Source organism: Amphibalanus amphitrite, unplaced genomic scaffold (assembly GCF_019059575.1).
Source record: "Amphibalanus amphitrite isolate SeventyFive unplaced genomic scaffold, NRLGWU_Aamphi_draft 000232F_arrow, whole genome shotgun sequence".
NCBI lineage: Eukaryota > Metazoa > Arthropoda > Thecostraca > Balanomorpha > Balanidae > Amphibalanus > Amphibalanus amphitrite.
In genome coordinates this window covers 340482-366207 of record NW_024881727.1, presented here as the reverse complement: position 1 = coordinate 366207, position 25726 = coordinate 340482, and the positions used below count along the sequence as shown (strand labels likewise).

Sequence of the window (25726 nt, the reverse complement as noted above, 5' to 3'; positions counted from 1 at the left end):
GTATTGTCAGGGCTGTACTTTAGTGGGCTGTAAAATGCCGTGTGAGCCGTTGGCTGTTCCTACCAGACACCCCATTCTAGCAAACTTTATTTATGGGTTGACGGAGTTGAAGAAAAAAAAAACAATGAAGAAGTTAGGCGTAGGTCAGAAACATACCTACCAACGTTACCGAAACAGAAGCCTTTTGTCTAACGTGGATTAAACAACAACAAAATAAAACAAAATATTTGTTCGTAGGTAATAAGCGCAATTTTGTAAAGCAAATATAATTTCAATTGATTCTGATAGTCGAGCGTTGGACTCCCGTTGTTAAAAGCTGGGACAAGACATCTTACTCTCAGCAGAGTTCTTATTGCAATTAATATGGCCGGATTAACTAGGAATTCTCAATATGTATATGTTACAGGCAAAGTGAAAACTCGGGCATTTTGCAAAATGCCTAGGCAATTTGCAAAATGCCTGACTGGCTAGGCATTTTGCAAAATGCCCAGGCAATTTGCAAAATGCCTGACCGGCCAGGCATTTTGCAAAATGCCTAGGCAGTTTGCAAACTGCCTGGCCCACCAGGCATTTTGCAAACTGCCTGAAATTATTTTCTCAGGCAGTTTGCAAAATGCCTGACATCGAACTCACACCAGCGACGATGCGTAAGCATCATTGTAAGTGCCGCCAACAGCGGTTAATCACAAGCGATACGCACCAAGTGGGAGGACACACAGTGAGACATTCTCCGGGTAGCGCTGCCGAGTTCAATGTCACTGAGCCCGAGGCAGCGCGAGCGGCCCGGCCGCCGCGCCAGCTACCGGGCGCCCGGCGCGGTTTTATCGGTAAACACGCGTTAAACACGGTTATGTTTCTAAGAGCCTTGATGACTCTGGAAATACTTTGTGTGGATATTGATCAGAAAAGAATGTTCTTTCGATGTATGGTAGCTTGGTTGGCGAGCCACACGTCTACATTATCAATGCATTGTGACTGTGTAAAGATGAACATGCCCGTTGCATGTAAAACTTGTAATTTCTAAGCGTCTTTTTATTACAAAGGTGTGCACGTGGGTCGTGGATGACCAAAAACTTGCTTTTCTAGAAAAGCGTAAAAGCCACATGTTCTTGTTGTCTATGGAATGTATCTCATCTCATTCCAATGCATTGCCATTGTTTTTAAATGCTGTTTTTCCTGAAATGTACCAAAAATGGCTGATTTCTCAAGATATAGACCATTTCTTTCCACGTGACACGTGATTAACAAAAATGTTTATTGGATACGCTTGTCTCTGTTCTATCGATCGCTGGCAACCCCGTATCGCTGCGGCCCTCTCTTGCCGTGATGTAAATAAGCACGGGAAACGAAGAATGTCGGGTCAATATTCGGCCGGTCGCCGCGTTTTTCCGCGCCCATGTTTCTCTGTGCCATGCTCCGCGCCCCATCGCAGCATTCCTACACACGAACGGCTACAACTCCGTATACGAAAATTATAGGGAGACGTTGGCTCAATCTACACCATTCAGTATTGGTTCCATCTCGACGGAAGTGGCGCAAGACGTGGGTATATTCGTAAATATTGAATGTGTTTGGGGCTCAGGCACATGGGAGCGACATGGTCAACGCCTGTGGTAAACAAAAACGGTAAAATAAATCAATCACAACTCAGGCATTTTGCAAAATGCCTGACCCGCCAGGCATTTTGTAAACTGCCTAGGCAGTTCGCAAAATGCCTGGTGGGTCAGGCAGTTTGCAAACTGCCTAGGCATTTCGCAAAATGCCTGGTGGTCAGGCATTTTGCAAATTGCCTGGGCATTTTGCAAAATGCCTAGCCGGTCAGGCATTTTGCAAATTGCCTAGGCATTTTGCAAAATGCCCGAGTTTTCACTTTGCCTGTAACATATATAATCAAAAATACATATGCCTTTCGTATAGTGGAGAAAGAACAAAATCGGCCGATTGCTTTTTGAGGCAGGAGCATGCAAACACAAAAAAAATCCTCATCAGGCAAATTTGACCTTATTTGACCCTGGAGATATGGATCTATGTAGTGTCTGTCATGAAAATGACACATACTAGAGTTCCCCACCGCTCCCATTCACCCTCCAATTTTCGTCTTTTTAGGTCCATAGGAGCTGAGATCTCATGGGAGGGGAGTGACATTCGCCTCTTCCCTTGCACTGGGCGTACAGGTCTCGGAACCCTCCAGTGCATGCGTTAAACTATTACTTATTTCCAGTATCCCATTCTTTCAACCTTCAATTATCCTGAGTAATAGACGTGATGAACAACTCAAATATGCGTAATGCAAATATACCTACAAGTTTCCGCCCCACTAAAAGAACAAAAATAAATTATGAGCTTCCTCGTTATGTTTAAAACAGCATCATTACGACAAAAACATTCCCACGTCTCTATTTCTTCAGACGCGTCACACGCAGCATAACGCAGCATTGGATCTGGCTTTGGTCTCGCACCCACATTTGCAAACTGAAGTATCAGATTGGTTGACGAGGCTTTGAAAAGTTTGGATTCTCAGACGCCTCGAAACTACTCAAGTATTCTATACAATCTACAGTGGCTGCAAGAGAGCGCCATCAATAGGCTGTGATTGTTTCTTTCATTCCTTCTTTTTTGCGAACACGTTGACAACTAAAAGGCATTTAGGAAGGGTAAATTCAATTGAGAGTCTGCTGGATGGGTTTTGCTTGAAGTTATTACGCAGTAACGCTACTTCACGATATGAACAACAGTGCCATTAAAAAATGATTCGTTGAGCATGATTGTGCGAACAAAGAGGGCTCAGAAGCCAAGAAAAGAAGCAGGCGTCTATAAGCAACAACAACAACGTAGGTACAAATAACAACAGTGAAATGTATTATCTCCCTTCAATGTCGATGAAAGTTGTTTATGCCATCCTCACCGTAGGAGCGTAGCATGGAAAACAGCGCTCCATAGCCTTACTCTTTGGAAATTCTCGTGGACAATAAAATTGGCGCACTCTTCCAGTCCCATGGAATACAGATGGTTGATGGCTTATCATGATCGAAAACTGGAATTGGGTCAAGAATTGAGCGCTGTACATATTCCAAGTGCCGAGACGCCATCCAATGCGCATCAAGTAACAGGTGTCAGAAACCATCCTGCCGAGCCTGCCACACCGCTCATTATTTTAGCATCATTCTAACGTAACTTGAACAACATTCTAACATCACTGTTCCACAAACGCAAGAAAATCGGACCGAAGCACAATTCCCAAATCAAATGTAACCCACAAAGTATCACGGAACTTAGACATTTGTACCACATGGGTGCAGTCCACGGGTCTATGGACGAATTTAAAATGTGTAACAGAGCGAAACAGTCATTTTGAACAAGAGAGCCTTCGGACACTACTCGCCTTACCAAGAAATGCATTATGCATCCAACTAACTTTATGGCGACTTTGAGCAATTCTGTTACAGATTATGTAAAATATCGTAAACATCGCTGTGTGGCTTGTCACATGGTCACTTCAAATCATTTCAATCAATTACCATCAATCACTTATCAACGTAACCATGCTCACAACGAAACAAGAACCTCGAAATCAATACACCAACACAAATCATACTTTAACATCACAACACAGCAGCAAAACAACAGAATTGCAGTCTGTCACTCTCCCGAAAATGCAGGCGAGAGATACCGTACACTATCAATCTCTCGCAATGTGGCACTACCAACTGCCATGTTGCATCAGTGACTGTACTCGGAACAGTCTAAAAATAGCGCTCCGACGCTGCACATGCGGGTGCGATGGGAGAGCGATGCCACGCTGCATATCGGGCCAGGCATGCACGCCGCACATGTGCCAGACGTGCATAACTTATGATGGAGAAGCTGTTAATATGGTCGTTCACCTATTGTGCAAGTCATGGAAGATTGACCAGCTTCGAAACATGAATACTTTGTTTTACATTAGGCCTCCAGGCCTGCGAGTTTTCGAGTAAGGAAATGGCTTTATAAGGTGCATGTGCAAGGCCCGCGCTCTTTCATTTACAGGTGCATGCGGCATAAGTCGCGGCTTCGCCCATCCATCGTTTATTCATGAGTGGTTGTGGTGCATGTGGTCGACTGCGAGCGTGGCTCGTTGGTCAAAGACCATTGGCCACTGTTGGAGCAAAGAGGGGCTTCTAGCTAGGTAGTTTTGATGGCTTCACCTAGCTGTAAGATTGGGGCTACCTCGCTTAGCTTCAGAACAGTCAATGCTATTATGTAAAATAATGTTAATAATAAAAACTGTAATTTTCCTTAATTAAATATGACATAACTATATAAGGTCAAGCGAGACTATATTGGTCTTAATGCACTTTGCTTCTAGGTGATTGATTAATTAAGAACTATATTTAGGTAGGTACTGGAGATTCTTTTGCAACACGACAGCCTCAAAAGTCATTCCTCTGCTTAGCGAACTAACACCACAGTTTTGAATCGCACTTTGATGAAACAATTTGGTGAAGCATTTATCGAAAACTGAAAAACCGTAGCGCCAGTTTAAAAAAAAAATCACGTTAGATTTTCTCATCCACCTTGACGGTAGCCGCGGGTGGATTCTAATTCTCAAACTGTGAACAGAGGGAACCAAATGCAGGCTGCAGCTGAGCTCTCTAGCTGCGCTGCAGAGCATAAAACGGTGCATATTGTTAATTCGATGTGCGCAGTGCCATGACGTAGCAGGCTGCAGGACAAAGCAAAAGCTGCATAAAGACAGCTTTTGCAGCAGCAAAAGCACCTTTCCTCCGAAACATTCCACATGAACTCACGCCATTGAGCTCAGCACGACTAAGCCTTATTGTGCACACATTACTCATCCAAACTCATGTCCACCTGAAGGTCCCTGCCTCTATACGTATATGCTAAACCAGCAAGGCGAAGTGCCTCGAGACCTTTCTAGATAAGGAAGAGCAGGTGACGGGGTGAGGATTCCTCCTGGCAGGCTCCAGGGTCACCTCTCTACTAGCGAGCCCTGCAGGTGGAGACACCATGAGGAGATATGCGTGTCCTTTTAACCGACAACCTGGGGCATTTCGCCACTGAAATGCCAGTTTGCCGACAGTTTGATGTGGCAAGTGTGGCTAATTGCAGTCTGCTGGCTATTGCATAAATGAATAGATCCCATTCACACTGCCATGTTAAAAATTTGCTTAAGACTAAATGCTAATAAATGCTAAAGATTAAAGAAGGTACGCTTGTTAGAGTCAGAAACGGTTTGAACCCTTATACGAATCGATTTCGCGGTTCCATTGTTCATTATTAAACTGCACTTTCATCACCATCTACATATTGTTACTATTATTAGTTATATATAATGTTATATATTAGCCGTTTTCACGGCGGCCATCTGGTACACATTTGGTGCACATCTGGTACAGATCAGGTGCAGATTTGGTCAAATCAGGTTCAGTGTGTCTCTTAGCAGCTATCAGCTAGGGTTGCACTAATTGCTTATATGCCTGCTTTGTCATGTTATCAGAGAGCATCATCGATTAAAACACTGAAATGAATTCATAAAATGAAGATATTTGCTGTAAAAGAAATTAGGTGCAGATTTGGTCAAATCAGGTGCATTCGCCGGGTAGCCCGTCGTGAAAACGGCTATTATTAGTATCATATTGATGATTATCTTTCTCTCCTTTCTCTCTTCCTTCCTCCGTTATAAGGTAAAGTTTGTAACGTGTGGACTGGAGTATGTACAGGAGTATGTACATATAAAGTAAATACGCATTAAACATCTCATATCAAAATACTTCTTTTCCACAAAGTCATCGATGGGATATTGATCTCGTCAGACGTGATATGCCCAGAACGGATGACTGACGGCACTTCCTTTCCATCTCTCATATCTCATCCGTTTACACTGGCAATCGCCTTCAAAAGACATTCTAAACATTTGCTGAGAATCCAAACACATTCACGGTCTGCGTCCCGTGAGGTTGCGCGCTGGCAGTTCCTGTATACATGAAAAGCATGTCCTTCGTGCACCGTATATCGGTGGAACCGGTCTGCGCAGCGCGGGAAGGCTCCCGGAGCCCTGCTCTAGGGCCCAGCCCACAGTGCAGACACGACACAGAAACCGGTTATTAAGCTTCACAGAGCGATAGTGTGAGATTAGTGACCTCGGATGTGCACAGAGTGTGCTTCAAATGCACTATCTGAAGTGTGCTTTCAGTGTTGAGGGAATATAGTCTGGCTGTGACTAGTTTTTGTGAGATGTCAGTAAAAAGCGATGGTGGATATTCAAGTTTACAAGTGTTTATTCGTGTTTGACATGTGTTTGATGCTATGATAAACGCCTGGCAAAAAATATCATGTTTCGAGCAGAAAAAAAAACTAGTCATGTGACGGAAAGCAATAGCCGTAACATCAAATGTAAAATAAGACACCATCAGTTTCCTCCAAAAGTTACAAAAACCACCACCTTTCCCGTGACTCAGTACTCACCGCTACGTGTATGAATCCAGCCCCACGGCCACCACCGCCACTCGCCACGCACTCTACGCACACACTCCACGGCTCGCCCCTTCCCGCCTCCACGGCCGCTGTCAAACGCCGACTGGCCGCTGCTGCCGCTGCCGCCGCCGCCGCCGCGCCGCGGGCCCCTCTGCCGCCTCCCTCCCGGGGGCGGGGCGGGGCGGGGGGGGGGGGAGACCGGCCACGGGGAGGAGAAGCCGGGGAGGGGCGGGGGGGGGCGGGGTGGGCACCAGTCGCAGGTGTGCCTCGGGCGGCCCTCTTGGCAGCTCGGCATCGGAGATAAACGATAGCCGATTCGCACGAAGAGAGCTATCTGTTCCATCTCTCCCGGCGCCAGGGGTCACCTTGTCTGGTGTCAACGGCTCCCAAGGAGGAAACGAAAAGAAGCACAACATATTTGCATCGAATCTGAGCCTGAGCGCAATAAATGGACAAGAGGCGAGTTGTTTTTGCGGAGTGGAGCGAACTGTGACGGCTGCACGCTACAGCGAACTGTTGACGTTTTTTTCTGGAGCCGCAGCCGCAGACCACGACACGAAGCGCAAATGCCGGGCCGTGAACATAATGGTCTAATGTTATGGCGTGGCTAGCCATCGCGGGCACGCTGCCACCATACACAGCAGCAACAACAGAAGCCCAGTGGGCAGGGCGGCCGCAACTGGACGCAGCTGAAATCTGAATGACACGCAACGGAAAGCTTCGGGAACAGATGATAGTAAAATGGCGTTTATCACATGGATATTTATCAGCTACTAACAGTAAAAAAGGTGGCATCAATATGAGACGGTTGGAGGTGAAGTTCACTCTTGTTTTCAGTTTTCACGGCATCATAGCCAAGCTTTGCCAACACTTCTTAACTAAGGGATAAACACTAAACAGGCTTCTTCCATGCAGCGCAATGACCGTTCAGATCGGCTCAGTTCCTGCAGCTATATTTTCACGCGATATGTGCCGTGTTTTCCCGCTGAGTTCAGGCACAATTGCACCCAGCTGTTGAGGACATGTTTGTCGCGTGCCGTCACGTAAATGTCACGAAAGTGACAGTCACGCGACAAATAATGTAATGGGAAGTTCAGAAATTTCGTTTTAAGAACAAACTTGATGGCCATTCTAATAAAGGTTGGAGGTGAAGAAAAATAAGACAAAAGACAAAGAAGGAAGAAGCCAAAGCAAGCACCAACGATATACATATGTACCCAACAGTTGAATGAAACTGCCCTGCACACTCCATTGCATCAATGCATTGTATTGTTTCGTGTCCGATGGGGTATTTCTGCAAGATGCATGATCGTATTTCAGAACAGAATCAATTGTATGGAACTTTTCCTCCGAGCTTAAAGGTAGTGTGCCAGCTTTCCTGGACCGTATGGAGTCAATGGCCCAGATAAGGAGAACCGGATTTTTAGAACTTATCCATACCTTCAAAACTCATGGAAACGTCTTAAATTCTTCAACTTTTGAGTACCCCAGTGCGAAATTCGCCCCGACGGGTTGTCGGTCGTACCCCAACCACATTTCACACCACTATGAACAATAAATGCACACACTGAAATCGCTATTACCGATATGCTCATCCAATCAAGTTTCGATAAACCCGTTCATCATCATCTCCTGCGATTTCGAACACGCCTGTTAGGTGGTGCGGCAGACCGCGCCCAAAGCCAGGGCCCCGGTAACGTGAGGTAGCCGAGTCGGGGTAGCGTGCGCTGACCCAAGCCGGGGCCGCGCGTCCTCCCGGTGTCATGTGATAGCCCGGGGCTGCCCGCGGGGATGCGGTAGACCGCGCCCAAAGCTGCGGCCCCGGCTTGGGTCAGCGCACGCTGCCCCGACTCGGCTACCTCACGTTACCGGGGCCCTGGCTTTGGGCGCGGCTTCTGCTCATACTTTGTGGTGCGGTGGTGGTGCGTCGGGCCGCGCGCTCTGACTTCGGCCAAGAAAAATGCGTCAGCTGATCATTGCCATTTCTGCCACTTGCGTGCGGTGAAATGGGGTCATAACTTAAGAGACGGCTTTTTCATATCAATTATTTTACATAAAATCATATTTCAAACCATAAATAATGTTCGACAGCCAAATAAAAGAAACAATACCAATACAGGCTTACAGTTTAAGGCTCGACATTGTGTTGTCTACGATTAGACAGCTGATAACTCATTCCCGTACGTCGTAACTCTATAATGACCTTAGCTTATTGTCACATGTGCGCCGCATTCGCGATTGTTGCCGACGCCTGTTTACAGGTCAGCCCACTACAGTTGTTATACATATCGAAAAACCGATAAACTTTTAGGCGAAAAAGGCACTATTCCAGGCCCATTTTTGATTTTTTTGCGATATTTGGTAAAAACAGAAGCTTCTTATCCTAGGAAAAATAAAATGGGAAATCTTTCAAAGGTGGCACACTACCTTTAAACCGCAGACTGTCCGTTTCGCTAGAGATCAAAATTCTTCACAAACTGGCGAAAACCAATGTGGATAAAATGTTTGTCTATTTGAGTGCCATGAATGTCGATGGAAGTTTCCATTGGCTTTGGGAAACGAAGTCATTGATGACTGAAGTCATAGATGATCATCTAAAACCGTTTGAGGTAAAGACAGCCGGTGGTTTCAAATTTGTCGTCTTGTAGATCAGCAGTATGAGTACAAGCATTACAGTTGATTACCAGTGGCGGATCCAGGGGGGGGGGGGCAAAATGGGCATTTGCCCCCCCCCCCCAACGGCATAATTTTAACATTACGCCTATGGACGATGCATGGAAAGAATCGATAAATTGTTATGGTTTGCCCCCCCCCCCCCCCAAAAAAAACTCTGAGCTGGATCCGCCTCTGTTGATTACAAAAATACAGTGTACCAATTTCAGTCCACGGTACTTCTGCCCAGTTTGATGCTTCTTCGATCGGCAGGCCTGTCATCCTGGACCGCTTAGTTCTTTATGGTTATTGGCGTGGTGCAGTGCAATAGCAACAGATACGTGGATATTAACCGCTTGGTATCTTGGCCATGATGATGACACCCAACAGCAACAAGGTTGTCTTTTCTTTGGCTGTTGGATTTAAATTCACATAGAAGAGGACCATTTACAAAATTTAGTTCGAGAGACTTGAACATTTTTCAAGGGGGTATTTCTTCGACAAATGCTGCGAATATCGACAAAGTGGGTCGTGGCGTTCAACTTGTTGGGGTTCGAAAAAGTAGGTTGCCGTGGGAGGTCAATGGCCGATTCACCATGCACCGATATTGATAATGTAATGGTCAAACGTTTGGCAGGTACATGATATTTCTTTGTTGCCAATTAATATGCATTGTGTATACAATGCTGCTAGATATATAACATTTTCACTTATGTATCACCAGGAAAATCAGTCATAAAAAACGTTTAATTGATAATGCATCAGTTATGAAAGACTTCTCAATCGCCGATAAGCGTATTATTATGGCAAACAAGATCATTATTGGCAGCATTGTGGCTTTACTAGCATCTCCCTTGGTAAGTACTGACAACAAATGGCAAATAATGTGTTTGCAATATGCGTTGCTTTTCCAAAAAGCCGTGATCGTTGAACAACGTAATAAATAAGGGTTAAATAAGGGTTATTTATTGTAATTTGTAGGTACACTATATTAAAAGACATATTTTCAAAGCCCCTAAAGCAACTTGCAAATTCAAGCTTCTCGATTTCTCGATTGCATTTGGTGATTGAAATATACAGTAACCATACCTATGCGAAACTATTAAGGTCAAAGATGAGGGGTTTTGACGAGCAGTTTCAAGTTCCTGCACGCGAGATGATATTTCTCATCCATGAAAATGTCGTGAGTTTTTCTTCAGTTGTAATCGCAAGTGTCCCACTTAGGTACATATTTTGTTCTACAGGTGTACGTGGAGGGCGAAAACACCTATTGCGGAGAAGCATTCGGTGAGATCTTTTTAAATGTCGCTTATCATAATACGGAATGTCTGAAATGATGAAGAGGGGAATGTATGATGAAAAGCGCCTTGATTATTGAGTCGTGGCATGAATTTTTACTGAAGACTTATGGATATGTCTTTAATTTAGAACGATGGTAGATGGTATTGTTCAAGGTTTATAACTCTTTAAAAAGGCACCGTAGCGAGCTATTTCTAAACACAACATACACATTTCTTTTTATTTACATGGGGTAGAACGGTGCCAAATGTAAAATTACCCTAAGGCTTAGGATCTCCATGAGTAAAGGACTTAATAGGTCTGATTGCCACGATAAGCAAAGCGAACACTGCAAGTTGCAATCTCTATTAAATGACGCGTGCCGATATTTCAGTGCCGTGTCCCCGGGCCGCCGGCTTCCAGTTTTTCAACCGAACCTGTTACGGCGTCATTCGCGACTCCCTGGCGTTTGGCACCAACGATTCCAACTTCAAGTGCGAGTCGGGCATGCATCTGAGCTTCACCGACCCGTCAATGGACAGCCAGTACCTGAAGTCGGAGCAACTGAAGACCATGGACCTGCGCATTACCCCGGCCCGGGTTGCGAGTCTCAGCACACTGAGTGTGCTGAGTAAGCTGCGCCGTCAAGTGGTGTCAGAGCTCACAGAGAACACGCTGGTAGATCTGGCCTGCAGGTATGTGCTGTTGAAGTTTAATAGGTACGCAATTCTTATCTTTTCAATTATAAAGATGGAATTAGTTGGTGTCTAGAAAACCTACGTTGCTAGGTGGCTTATAATTCAAAATACGTTCACTGACGAACGGCGAATGTAGAAAAATGTGCGTTTTCTTAGCGAAAGAAGGATCTTTTGAATATTTGGAATCAATTCTTAATCATAAAACAATACCTAATTTAACCCTCGCATGTGTAGGGGGGGGGGGGTCGGATGGACCCCCCCATGTTTTTTCGCAAATAACTCGCGTAAAAAGCGGCCGATCGCGACTAAACTTTCAGTACCTTCGCATTGATCTATTTTACACCTACCCTGAAAATATCATGACCCTGACCCAAATGACCTTTGACCTGTGACCTCTTTTCCGAGACCATGTTTGGCCGGAATCGCGATTTCGCGTATGTCGGCTCGCACTAGCCGCGTGTTTGCAAGCTTTTCGTGGTTTCAAACGTTCAAACATGTGATTTGATGTTACTCCCGTGTGTGTCAAGGTCACCTGAAGGTCAGGTCAGGTCATTGACCTTTGGTGACCTCGGGTGACCTCGGGTCACTTTTTCGAGTTTTACATGTGTCTAGGCTAGTTTTTGGAGCTGAATTCGAATTTAGCAACAATTTCAACATTTACGAAGTAGTTTTGGTGACTTTGTAACATGTTACGAAGCTGTCAGAGGCGGTTGACACGTACTACGAATACCCGTCACGACGCCTACTGGTTGACCTGACCTGACCTGACCCGACCTGGTCTAAATGCTTCAAGACATCATCTGTGATCAAAAATAACACAATATTCGTGATCAGCACCCCGAAAAAACCCCTTAGCAGCCACACTTTACGACTTTCTAACAGGTCCCGATTTTCCCGACTTTGGGTCATTGACCTGACCTGGAAGGTCACCCGATGACCTAGGACCTTAAAATTGGGTATCATCGGCTTCCTCTCGTCACGGGCAACACGCTCGTTTTTTTCGCGAAGCTCTAGCTCGATCAGGGACCAAACGGCAAGGGGGGGTCCAACCGACCCCCCCCCCCCCTACACATTAGAAGCTGGCAAACGCCGCACACATGCGAGGGTTAAAAAATGCAATACCGGCTTGTAACGAAACTCGTACCTATCCGTTCCCAACAGAGAAGACTGCAGGTCTCCGGCCAGCTGGACGCCTGCCGGCAGTGCAGCCTACTCAACTATGCGCAGCTGTGCCACCATGGCAGCCTGCAACTGGCAGAGCGGGTCACGCACCGTCTGGGCACAGCCACCCGGCTCACCAGCGGCAATCGAGCTCACGTCCGACGTTCCGGTGAAGTTAGCGCCCCGCAACGGCTCTCATGTACACATCCACAAGGACGCTGAGGACGACTACGTCGAGATCGACGAGCATGCTGACGTCGACGGCGACTTGGAGCCGCTCAACAACCGGCGGGCAGTGCTGGCGGGACACGGGGCGCTGAAAGATGAGCCCGAGTCGATCAGTCTGCACAGTGTGGCGTGTGAGCTTCCCTTCAGTACCACGGACGATGAAATTCAGATGTTGATACCGCTCGGTTTTGGTGAGTGGATAGGTCTTAATGTTAATGAAAAAAGGGAAAACATGATTAACGCCTGGCCCTGATGAATTGATAAGCAGTTCAGCATGGTGTCATAAAACTAGCACACCTTTCTCAGTCTCTTTAGAAAATGTATTTGCAGGGTTATCCTCTCTTCCTCCCTTAGTTCACCCCTTATTTGAGTCAGCCTCCTGACCTATGCAATATCCCTTTTTCGCCATTCCTCCAACAGCCGTCGACGCCGACATGGTGCTGTACGTTCAGCTGGTGCAAGACCTGTCCATCGAGTCTGTGAACGGCAGTCGCACGGCCGTCCGAGTGACCTGGAAGCCGCCCCACTGCCCCGCGGCAGAGTTCTACGTCAGTGTGCACATTGACGGCGAGAAGGGGACACCGAACAGGACACAGGTGCAGGCTGAGGACGTCTGTGACCAGGCGACCGAGATCTGCCAGATGGAGGTCAGTGAATAAGTTTGACTTGAGTTTTCAAAGAAAGAGGGAAGGTTTAGCCTGATCAGGATCTGTCCGTATCCAGCATAGTTGAGGAAGCACAGAACAGTTTTCAATAGTAAATATCCTTGTCAATCGGCTCAATATGGTCTCACACTAAATCATGCAACAGTCAATCACATATCGCTGCTTCACGCGATCAAAGTGCCAGTCGTGCAGTTCGTTCCCCGGAGCGCTGTTTCAACAGTTCTGTATCTCTCCTCCAATTACTGGTTCACGCTCAGCGGCGGATCAATGTGACCATCAGACGAAACAAGCCCAACTCACCCTCACGCAGGTCCGTTCAGTTGTCTGGGTTCGTTCAGATAAGACAGCCACCTCGTTCTGCCACCCGTTCAGATAATGAGCTGCACCACTGAGCCCTATTTCCGGATGTGAGATCAGAGAACATCAATCGCCTGCTGTCCGATGCTATCGACAGCAGGTGCTATAGGTTGTCAACGTGCACAGCGCCGCTTTCCGCCATTTTGATGGCAGTGGCTGGTCGCGGCTCGTGTACGGTGTAGGAGGTGGCATTGAAACTATTAGTTCGAAACTGGGGATGCGCCATGATACACCGAACTGTTGTCATCTGTTTGGTTGAAGTTGTATGTGCATTCCTCTGAGTTATGTGAATTCTGCTGAAAAAATCTGAATTGTCAGTTCCTGTAATGGTAGCAATGCGTCCTGCACGGTTGGCGCGGTTTTCGGCTCCCGTTACTCAAGGGTCGCTACGAGACGTAACAATTGTACATATCATGCCAACGGTCAAAGGGATTTCTTTTTAGACGGGGATGGTTGTTCCCTCGGGTTGGAACCAGTCGGTCAGGAGAAGAGCCATCAGAAGGTTGTTTCATTCCAATAAATCTTAGCGACATGCTGCAGATGGTGGGAGAATTCGCGGCTACTTGGCGCCTCGACTTCGTTCACCCTGAACCGGGAAAAACCAAGAGCCATTGTATTATATTTGGACAGGAACTATTCACGAGCACACCGAGGTGGACACTGTCAGGACAGCAGCTGCAGATCCGGCAGACGACCGAGCACCTCGGTACGGTGCTTGATGACAACCTCAGCACAGACAGCCACGTGGCTCAGCGCATCAGGCGTGCTTGTGCATCATTCTATGGCCTCACACCCCTGGGCAATTTCACCAACCGCCTGACTGCTGCTGACAAAATCTTCCTCTGGAAGACAGTAGTGCTGCCGGCACTGATCTTCGGCTGTGAGACGGCTCCCCTCAGTTCCGCCGACATTGAGCGTCTAGACTCGCGACAGGCTTCGCTGATCAAGGCAGCGCTGGGTCTGCCGCGTTCTGCGCACCATACGGCTCTTTTGATTGCTGCTGGGGTGCCTCGCATCGGTGAGGTGCTGCGAGGTGATGCCCTTCGCGCATTCCGTAATGCTTTCCGCGCTGACCACCGTCTTCGCCAAGCCTACGTCACTGGACTGGCCAGACTTGCTACGTACCCCGAGCAGTTGGATGGGTCGTTTATTGGCCACGTATATAATCTGTGTGGTGGGAATTTCGCCACTATCATGCACATCGCTGCTGGGTACGTCGATCACGACATAGTCCGGGCACCACTCCAAGAAAGCGGTCTTATAGACAGTTTGAAGATGGTTTTGGCAAGCAACTGTCAGGCCTCGCGGCGCCTGTTAAGACTACTAACCTCCTGAGTTCTGATTAACTGTGTGTGTGGGTGGGTGGGGGGTGGGGGGGTATGTATCTTTTTGTCGCATGACGATGCTGAATAAACAATAATAATAATAATAATAATAATTAAAATGCATCATATTTAAGACACTTACAGACTAGCCGCGCTTTAATCATGTGATCTGGTTTTCAGCTGAGTTTACCGCCGTGCTCGCTGGTGTATATCCAAGTGGGTGCGATACTGAAAGGAGAAGACGCTGCTCCCGATGTCGTCCAATGGCAGACGCCGGCTCCGGAAGGTAATGCTTTTTTTACAAGACGTTAATTAGATGTCACTGCTGAGAAAAGCGGCCAGAAAGGAGCATATGTTATTAGATCTGTAAGAAATGAATTAAAAAGACCAAAACAGAAAACAGCATGAAAAAAACAAAGGAAATAAAAGCAAATGTTATTCATGAAGGAGCAATTGCTTTCATTTTAATATGAAAGTCGTAAAACATACAGCTTCTTATAGAAATCACAGCAAACTCCGAAACGTCTTCTTTCAGATCCCTCTCCACCCGACTCCTTCTTCATTTCTGAGGTCAGCGGCTCGGTGGTGACACTGACCTGGGAGAGAAAGAACGCCAACGAGCTCGGCCCCTGTCAGCCCTATCACGTGATCACCATCAGAGGTCACGGAAAGGTCACCCTGAAGCCCGGGGTCAGCGAGCTCAAGGCCGACCTGGATAGTTACTGCCAGCATTTTGACGCATCAGTGAGGGCGACTCTGCTGGGACGCACTAGCAATGGTCGTGGGTCTCTTCACGGCGTTACTGGCCCCACAGGTGAGATATGATTCTCCTTCTTCTTTTTCTTCTTCTCTCTCTCTCTCTCTCTCTCTCTCTCTCTCTCTCTCTCTCTCTCTCTCTCTCTCCTGCTCTCTCTCTCTCCCACAGCGAAACTCAATTTCAGCCAGCAATCTCTTCGCTGATGCAGCCTGTAAACAATTCTAGGTTTAATTTCGAGCTACACAACTTGATCAACTTGCACTTAGTAGAAACAAGTGGACGCCCTAGGGTGCTTCGGTCTATTGTCAAATTTGGTGAGCTCTGAGTGCTGCTACCATTGGATATTCTCTAGAGACACAATCTAGACCGGTGCTTCACGAATACTAGCAACATGCTGTTGCTGCTGTTGCGCGGCAGCTATCTTGGAGCTCCGTCTCCGGGCCGTTATGCTGTACTGCCTTTTGTCGCGAAGGTCTGATCGTTATCAGGACACGAGCTCGGATCAATGCCCGATTGAAGAGATGAGCACTGGCCCTGTATCAGTGGGTGTTTACCCAGTTTGCGTGCGACGCCATGTGCCGCAAATAGTACCAATCAATATCAGTTATCGCTCGCAAGGGAGCGTAGCTAACTACCCAGTGCCCACTTTGCCCACGCTGGGTTGTTAACCGTAAGCGTATATGCTTGGTTGTTACGTCATTTCAGTAAAGCATTGGACCTCCATGCTTGCTAATGCATACGATTATTCAAGGTGGCATTTCCTTGCACACATAAGCCCTTCCCATGAGTTACCAAGTGTATAATCCCACCATGCCTACCCGCTGAGCCGCCAGCGTCATCCTTTGCATCCGTCTTGGGCCGTCTGGGCATTGGGCACGGCTAATGGAAGGTAAACACCGTACTGATACTGTGTCCTGTTACTGTCCACACAGCCCCGGACGCCGTTCACGTCCTAGACACGGCCCCCACCTGGGTCATCCTGGAGTGGAGTCACGCGGCCGGAGAGTCCAGTCCGTGCGTCCAGGCCAAGTATCGGGTCACCTGTCAGGCGCGGGCGACCGCGAGCGTGCCGGCTGTGTCTGTGACGTCGCCTGACAGAGCCCTGAACGTCACTGGACTGCTGCCGGGGGTCGGGTAAGTGCACAGACTGCACAGCACACTACAGGGGATCGGCACAGTGCACAGACTGTACAGCACACTGACGGGGATTGACACAGTGCACAGACTGCACAACACACTACAGGGGTTCGGCACAGTGCACATACTGCACAGCACACTGCAGGGGTTCGGCACAGTGCACAGACCGCACAGCCACCTGGCTGTTGGGGATGGGAGGGGAGACTGGGCTAATCCCAGCCGGGGGTCATGGCTTCTACTCCAGTAAATTTCGCTAAGTGCCAATTGGTGTTCGGGGTAGTGCAGGCTAATCTGATAAAGATAATGCTATCTTTTCAGATAAGGCAGGGGGTAATGAGTTAATAGCATGGCACGGGTCTCACAGTGATAAGGCAGGTAATTACGTTTACTAAAAGCGCTGCACTTTGATACGCAAAGTGGGTTGCAATGAAACCGCTAAGCATGAGCGCGGGCGTTTCATCCAAGTTTAGCCGATGCACGTCCTGCTACCATCTTATTAACTTCGGACCCTGCTAGCATCTAATTAATCTCAGACTGTCCATTTTCATTTTGTGGAAACTGGACATTATTTGAACTTTCAGGATTTTGGCTAAATGAACCTTGATCACTACATTCTTATATTGTCTTAACCCGCGCACCGACATGCGCCAACTTCGTACCGACGGGGGGGGGGGGGGCGGATGACCGCCCCCCTGAGATCTCGAGAACGAAGCAAGATAGCGACAAGCGGTAAACGGCAAGGGATACGCACGGACAAGGTCTACAATTTTTACTAAGGTCATTTTCAGGTCAGGTCAAAGATGACGTCACAGTGGTCAAAAAAGTCAAAATGGCGGCGCTAGGTATGGAGAGAGTTTTTCTCGAATAACTTTGGAACTAGTCAATATAGGAACAAACTAAGGGCAGCATCGTGATCCTCTCGTCAATCCGCATCGAATGATATATATGTTGACCTCGAATGGTCAAGGTTAAAGGTTGACCTCAGGTCACGTGACCTCGAGATTATCATGTATATCATTCGATGCGCCTTGACGAGCTGAACACAATGAGACCATCCGCGCGGCTGTATCTTGTTCCTGTACGGAGTTATTGTCAAAAAACCGCTGGTGACATTTGATGACGTCACGTGACCTTGCAGCTGCCCAACAGCAAAACAGACCTCAAGGTAGTGAAGGTTGATCGTGTATGAGGTCATGTATGGTTTATGCACACAGAAAAATATTAACACCGTTAGCGGTGTAATTGCACAGTACATATCTGAGCACTTGAGGAAAGTTAATTTAGTCCCTTCCCCGCTTAAATTACTCGCGCCTCCAAATGAACACCAGGAAGAAGGTAATAGAACACTGTTAGGAGGGTTGGGTGTTTTGCTTCATGTAGTAAAACACCCAACCCTCCTAACAGTGTTCTATTACCTTCTTCCTGGTGTTCATTTGGAAGCGCGTGTAATTTAAGCGGGGAAGGGACTAAATTAACTTTCCTCAAGTGCTCAGATATGTACTGTGCAATTACACCGCTAACGGTGTCAATATTTTTCTGTGTGTGGGGCCATTCCGACCCGTTTTAGTTAAAAAAAACAAGGAGTCGATTATTCCCCCATTGACTTATAATGGGGAGGTCGAGAAATTGACCTGACCTTAGGTCACTGATATCAAAATTCCGAGATATACAAATTGTATATTGACCTTATAACATCCTGTGACTTTCAAAGGCCTCCGACACCTACTGTAGCTCTGGCACGGTGACAAAGTTGCAAAAAAGTGACTTGAGGTTGGGTCATTCAAAGTGACCTGGTGACCTGACCTTAAGAGATAGGAGGTTCAAACCTGCGCACCATGTGTAAAATTGATGAGAGAATAGTCATGCGCGGGTTAATCAATTACCCTCACTTAACAGAGCAAGAAAAAGAGAAATAGTGAGGAACAGTGAAAAGTTGTTCAATATGTCTTTACATTTACAGGCATTTTCAGTCACCTAGGCTTCCCTAAATAGTTACTATGTGCTGTGCATTTTTGTAAATTATTCATTTACACCCTGTCCTCAGATCTGCAACGCAAAATGATATTCCGGTCATGTACTTACATGATTTATATTCGTTATGTCGACATGGCATGGTGATTAAGTCTCACATTACGCAGCAACAATTCTCTTTGGAGCATTAGACCGTACGAGAGGCAGTGTACTTTATAAAGTTGTCTCTAGATGGCACTAGTGACGAGCGCCTGAATGCATGCTGTACCGCAAGGCTGGAAAGCTAATTCGCTGGAACAAGCGTGGGATCTGAATGAAGACAGCTGTTGCTATTGTTTGAGAAGGTTGAAGCTACGAATATACGTTGATTATTGGTAGTTTCCATGAAAAGAGCATGATTTAAAGCATTATTTGTAACAAAAAAGTTAGACAAACATTTAAATACCTATTGTTCTTTTCATCAAAACCAAACCCGCCTTTCCCGATGACTCTGCGCAGCTACCGGTGTGGAGTGTGTGCTCTGGCCAGTCTGATGGACACGGCACCTGCAGACACAGCCCTAATAAAGCCACCCTGTGGAGACATCCGCTTTGTCAACCTAACAACGAACGAGACAGGTGAGATTCTTGTGAAGCATTGCTCACGGTGCTCTGGGACATATGCACCTTTCATGGCTGCATTTTTTGCTTGTTATGTGACAGAGGGACCTCCATTTATTTCAATATGGGGGATATCGAGACATAAAAATACATGACTTCTTGCATCTAATTTAGTCTTCGTGATGGTTAATTTTTAGTAAAGAAGTATGCTAATTCAATTGCGTTCAGTGCGATCATGATAGTGCACTTTGTAACACTTTATCCAAGTGCAGAAATAAATGGGACACCGCATTCCATTGGCAGCCCCTGGAAAGCCACACGGCTTGAATGTCACCGACACGGGTCATACCAGCCTAACGTTGGAATGGCACCGGCCACAGGAGCCCAACGGAGTCATTATCAGGTGAGTCGTTTTCCGAGTCATTACCGAGACCAGTCCCTGTCCGCAGACTACGACGGCTGAGCTTTGTGTGCTAATTTGTACTGCTGTTTATACAGGGTTGATAATTCATCATCGCACCGAAAGAATAGTCGAAATGAGTCTTCAAAAGAATAGTCAAAACGACTTTGGTCTTTCATTCTGCAGCAACAGCGCGGCGGGTGGACGGCCATCATACATAGTTATGCTGTAGCGGAACTATTCACAGCTCGTAATTATCAGAATCAATGTTGTGACTGATAATCATTTGTTGTCACATTTGGTGGATGTGTCTGGTCGGGACACTTAGCGATATTGATTGGGTGGCTCACAAAGCCCGCAGCCAACCACGTCCTGGTTATCGGGTGAAAGACGAGTAATAATGGATGGTTCACACCGGAGCCCTGCACTGAGCACGAAGGCAGCAAATAATGAATGACTTTCACCATTGTTTGCGATGTCTTCCATAAAAGGTACATTAGCCTGGTTAAAGGAGTCTAGGATTTTTTTTTGGGAGGGGATGTCTAAGTTTCTGAATTATTCAAAATTCTTTTCTTTTTTTAATTTCTCAGGCATTCCAAGACCGTAAAGACGCTCCGACGAGTGACACTCTAACAAGGTGCATTCAGTTTTCATAATCCATTCTGTCGCTGACTTTCCCGTTTCTGCCAATTATACAATGCATAGTGTAGGTATGCCTTATAGTTCTACAAACATTCATTCGCTGCACGAAATGCGCAGCCAGCGATCATTGCCAGCGGCAGCTTCTCTTAGCCAAACTCTCATCCTGACACCTACTCCTCCTCTCCTCTTACATACCAAACTACTAGCACCTCACAGGATCACTGCCAGCACTCAGCTCACATCCGCAGCGCAGCTCGCTAGGGACTCATTTTAAGCCCAGGGCGGCCTGTCCATTTCCGGTATGATGCCAGTTGCCACAAATGGTGACCACTCTGAGGCAAGGAGCGGAGTTTTTGCCCGTTGGGAAAGATTCGCCAGCTCTTCGATACAGCCTCCGGCGCGACTAGCAATCCCAGCCGGGAAAAACACACTCACGCACAAGCCCTCTGTGTGCCGACGGTTTGTATGTAATCCTGTTTGTGAGTTTACTTGCCTTTCTTTGTGTAAGGTCGCCTGAGGCAGTGCTGAGTGTGCTCGTCATTGTGGCGTAACAAAAGGTAAAAACAAATTGTTTTCGCTGGCGAGTGTGTGTTCTGTGTGCTAACCGTGCTCACAATTCGACGAGCACAAAGATAAAAACGATGCCTTCACCAAGTGTGAAATACATAGCAAAGGGCAATTTTTGAATGTTAAAATTAAATAACACGGAGTTCCCACCGTCGCGTCGCATCGAAATCACAGTACAATATGGAGAACCATGTCACGTCCAAGCTCCATTTTGCAGATACAACATCTCGGTCACATGCGAGCCTCGCACGTTTCCGCTCTGCACTTCGGACCCTCTGTGTGTCGACCGCTGGTTCGAGCTGCCTCTGGAGGGTAGAGACATCGACCACGTGACCGTCATGGTGACAGGCCTGCAGGCAGCGCGACGGTACCACGTGACTGTGGCGGCCGCCACGGCCGTGGGCCAGGGACCGTTCTGTCGACCCGTCTCAGCCGACACTCGAGTGGGAGGTGAGAACTGAAACGGCGACACTCGAGTGGGAGGTGAGAACTGAAACGGCGACACTCGAGTGGGAGGTGAGAACTGAAACGGCGACACTCGAGTGGGAGGTGAGAACTGAAACGGTGACACTCGAGTGGGAGGTGAGAACTGAAACGGTGACACTCGAGTGGGAGGTGAGAATTGAAACGGCGACACTCGAGTGGGAGGTGAGACTGAAACGGTGACACTCGATTGGGAGGTGAGAACTGAAACGGCGACACTCGAGTGGGAGGTGAGAACTGAAACGGCGACACTCGAGTGGGAGGTGAGAACTGAAACGGCGACACTCGAGTGGGAGGTGAGAACTGAAACGGCGACACTCGAGTGGGAGGTGAGAACTGAAACGGCGACACTCGAGTGGGAGGTGAGAACTGAAACGGCGACACTCGAGTGGGAGGTGAGAACTGAAACGGCGACACTCGAGTGGGAGGTGAGAACTGAAACGGCGACACTCGAGTAGGAGGTGAGAACTGAAACGGCGACACTCGAGTGGGAGGTGAGAACTGAAACGGTGACACTCGAGTGGGAGGTGAGAACTGAAACGGCGACACTCGAGTGGGAGGTGAGAACTGAAACAGCGACACTCGAGTGGGAGGTGAGAACTGAAAAGGAGACATTTAACTGAGCTCGAAAGAGCGGGAAACAGGAAATATCGCGGATGAATTCAAGGACTAGGTGGTTAAGAAAAGTAGAGGTTCAGTTATTGATCGTGAGCTTTAATTTTATAGTTTTGGTAGAGAAAGTTTCAATTGAAAGCTTTTCATAAAATAATTTTAGGTAGTTGTGTTACAATTATAAGCACCACCAAATTAATGGCTATGACTAACTAACAGCAAATAACTTATTTATCGTTGAGTAAAAATGAAGATAGTAATTCTAGAAATCCAAAAATAGTTGCGCTTTTATGTGTTTTGACTCTCTATTCTGTGTGTTTTTATCTTCTATTTTTTGTAGATTACTTGAAACGCTTAGCAGGTCAGCGATTGCTAAGGCAGCACTTCTGAAACAGCTGTAGAAACATCCGTTGTTTTTTTGCAGTTTAACTCCTTGCTTCTGCTCTTTGCTCCTCGGATTATATGGCATTTGTTGTCTTCGTGAAAGTTTTAGAGAACACCTTTGACTATAAAACGTCGGATCAAACTCGAACTCCGATGTGCTTGTCCTATGTGAAACCTGGCTGTCCCCTAACGTTCCGAACCGTCTCCTGACGGTCAGTGGCTACCGGCTGTATAGGAGTGACCGACAGGACGGTCGCGGTCTAGCCAGCGGCCGCGGTGGTGTAGCTCTGTTGGTCCGTGAAACGCACCGAGTGGAGGTTTTACCTACGCCAGTGACCGGAGTGCCGAACTCTAATATCGAGATACTGTGGGCCAAAGTGTTCGTAGGAAACCACCGTGGTATTTTGTTCGCCAGCGTGTACCGTGTGCCGCGGAATTCAGCAGCACAAGTGACGTCAGACCTAGAGGACATAGAAGGTCAGGTGCAGCATATGGTTGCGAGTCACCCCGGCGCTACACTGGTGTTAGCCGGTGACCTGAACTGCTGCCTGCCGAAGCCTGCTGCTGACTCGCCCGGCCACCGGCTGACTCGCCTGCTGACCACGTACGGCCTGCGGATCGCCAACACCGAGCACCCGACTTACCGACCAGCCAACTCACTACTTGATGTCATCGCAACCAGCCGGCCCGACCTGGTGACACGTGCTGGGGTGACCCGCTGCCAGTACGGCACCCCGCACGACTTCACACGGCTGGTGCTGCGCTGCGGTGGAGCGGGGCGACCGTCCCGACCGACTGTCCAGCGGAGATGCCTGCAGAAAGTCGACTCTGAGCAGTTTAATCTGCAGCTCTCCGAAGCGGACTGGAGTCCTGTGCTCTTGCGCGAGCTACCTGCCGACAAGTGGGAGGAATTTCGCGCGATATTCCTCTCGCAGCTCGACGGGGTGGCCCCGGTCACCCGAGTGCGGCTGTCGCCACCCGGCGCGCCGCCCCTGACGGCTGACACCCGCCAGCTGCTAGCCGAGCGGAGACAGGCGCTCCAGGCAGGCGGACAGCGCGACCGCTACAAGGAGCTGAACCGCCAGTGCCGCGGAGCGATACGGCGAGACCAGACTGCCCACTATCAGCGCGAACTGGACAAGGCGGGGCCGGGCAGCGTCTGGCGCGTGCTGCGGCCTATCATTGGCAGTAAGAAGGCAACTGCCGTGCCCAGTGCTACCCCTGATGCACTCAACGACTATTATGTCAGCATTGGCCCTGCCACTGCCGCCAGCGTCCCGAGACCTGCTGCACCGGTGCCCGTCCGCCTGCCACGAGTGACGACAAGTGGGTTCCGGCCACAGCCCATCGATCTTGACACGTTGTGTCTGGTCCTGTGGTCCATGAAGCCGTCTAGAGCAACCGGACTTGACGGGATCAGTGTCGACATGTTCAGGAGATACTTCTGGGGTACTGGACAGATTCTGCTCGACATGATCAACGCGAGCCTGGTGACCTGTCAGGTGCCGGCGGCGTGGAAACACGCGCTTGTCACGCCAATCCCGAAGGGGAAAGGACCTTCAGCTCCAGCCAACACCCGCCCAATCTCGATTCTGCCGGGAGTGATGAAGATTACTGAGAGAGTAGTGCAGCTCCAGCTCACTCAGTATCTGGAGACCAACAAGCTGCTCTCCAGCGCCCAGCACGGATACCGGAAGGGTCACAGCACGGAGACCGCTCTCAGCGTCATCACCGAACACGTCCTCTGCGCTATGGACTGTCGCGAGATATCTGTGCTCGTGCTACTTGACCTATCGAAGTGCTTCGATGTGGTACCGCACGCCAGACTACTCGATAAGCTGGCGCTGTATGGCGTAGACACAGAGTGGTTCGGAGACTATTTGCGCGGCCACACTCAGCAAGTGCAAGTGATCGGTGGTGACGGCACTCCCATGTGTTCCGCTGCTAAGCCCAACTCCATCGGGGTCTTCCAGGGCGGCTCGCTCAGCTGTGTCTTGTACACCATCTTCACGAACGAGCTCAGTTTGTTTGTGCCCGACGGGGTCCGAGTGGTACAATACGCGGACGACACACAGTTGCTTGTCAGCGGCAAGAAAAGTGAGCTGCCTGCTTTAATTGTCCGCATGGAGCAGGCCCTTGTCAGTGTGTACGACTGGTTTTGTTCAAACGGAATGAAACTAAACGCGTCCAAAACCCAGGCACTTGTGCTCGGTACACCCGCTATGCTGAGAGGTTTACCGCCAGTGGCACTAGACTTCCTAGGAACCACCATACCCGACTCTAGAGTAGTGAAGAACTTGGGTGTCATCATGGACAATTATCTGAGCTTCCAGTCGCATGTGGACCATGTAACATCAAAGTGCACGGGCATTCTTCTTGGTATGATGCATGCCAAACATGTAGTTCCGAAAAGTGCTGTCGTGACGATCGTGCAGGCTCTTGTGACATCAATCATTAGATACTGCATCTCGGTTTACGGTACATGTAATGCAACGCAGCTACATAGAGTACAGAAGCTCCTAAACTTTGGTGCCAGAGTGGTTAGCGGCCGGCGTAAACACGACCATGTAGCGGACGTTCTCCGTGACCTGAACTGGTTAGACGCGCGTGGCCTTGTCATGTATCACCGACTGTGTCTCACCCATGCTGCCATCACGACCGGTAGTCCCGAATGCATCGCTATGTGCATCGGCCCCAGTAGAGACCACGTGTATCAGACGAGAGGCTCCTCTCAGCGCACGCTACCGAGGATACACTCTGAGTCGGGTCGCAGGCGTCTCAGCTACGGTGCTGTCCAGCAGTACAACCAGCTGCCATTCGACACAAACACTCGCCACTTCAAATCAACCCTGAGACGCTACCTACTCAGAGAACTGTATGGCTGACCTGATCAAGTATCGCGGTGTATTGTATTGGCCTGAATGTATTTTACCTCGTATGTTTTCAACCTTTGACGTGTGACGATGAAAAACCATATTCGATGGATTCGTTATGAAATATATTCTGATTCTGATTCTGATTCTCCGATTTCTTCAACGCTCAATAGTTTGACAAAGAATCCATTTCGAGCACAGCCTAAGCATTCTATGCTGTGATTTCGCCTGAAGATGTCCCTGGTAGATAAACCTCAATAAGATAAAAATTAATGCTATCAGTTTTGTCGTAAAAGCTTTAAGTCGAATTTCCCACTATTCTGCAGCATTGTGTAGTTGGCGACTTCCCGAGATGCGCCGGGATTGAAAAGTAGAAGCTGGGTTCCTTGGATTCCATATTATGATCATTGAACACCTTCTGATAGGGCTATTTCATATAATTCTTTCGCTAGATTTAGCAAAT

At 48.0% G+C, this 25726-nt stretch overlaps 2 protein-coding genes across 2 annotated transcripts in view; one reads left to right on the top strand and one right to left on the bottom strand.

Annotated features, from left to right (window-relative positions):
* LOC122385805 (tumor protein p53-inducible protein 11-like) overlaps positions 1 to 6632 on the bottom strand; it is a 56553-nt gene extending 49921 nt beyond the window's left edge. Inside the window, exon 1 of the mRNA XM_043374339.1 lies at positions 6466 to 6632. The gene's annotated coding sequence lies outside the window, so the exon portion shown is untranslated. The remainder of the gene's footprint in view (positions 1 to 6465) is intronic.
* A 3015-nt stretch (positions 6633 to 9647) lies between these two features.
* The window catches only part of LOC122385820, a 52161-nt gene continuing 36082 nt past the window's right edge, over positions 9648 to 25726 (top strand). The window contains exons 1-12 of the mRNA XM_043374396.1: positions 9648 to 9687; positions 9851 to 9983; positions 10371 to 10413; positions 10799 to 11099; positions 12264 to 12682; positions 12912 to 13138; positions 15019 to 15124; positions 15374 to 15652; positions 16528 to 16729; positions 19202 to 19320; positions 19606 to 19705; positions 21129 to 21361. Of these exons, the coding sequence (XP_043230331.1) occupies positions 9894 to 9983; positions 10371 to 10413; positions 10799 to 11099; positions 12264 to 12682; positions 12912 to 13138; positions 15019 to 15124; positions 15374 to 15652; positions 16528 to 16729; positions 19202 to 19320; positions 19606 to 19705; positions 21129 to 21361 (2119 nt within the window). The 5' untranslated portion in view covers positions 9648 to 9687; positions 9851 to 9893. The remainder of the gene's footprint in view (positions 9688 to 9850; positions 9984 to 10370; positions 10414 to 10798; positions 11100 to 12263; positions 12683 to 12911; positions 13139 to 15018; positions 15125 to 15373; positions 15653 to 16527; positions 16730 to 19201; positions 19321 to 19605; positions 19706 to 21128; positions 21362 to 25726) is intronic.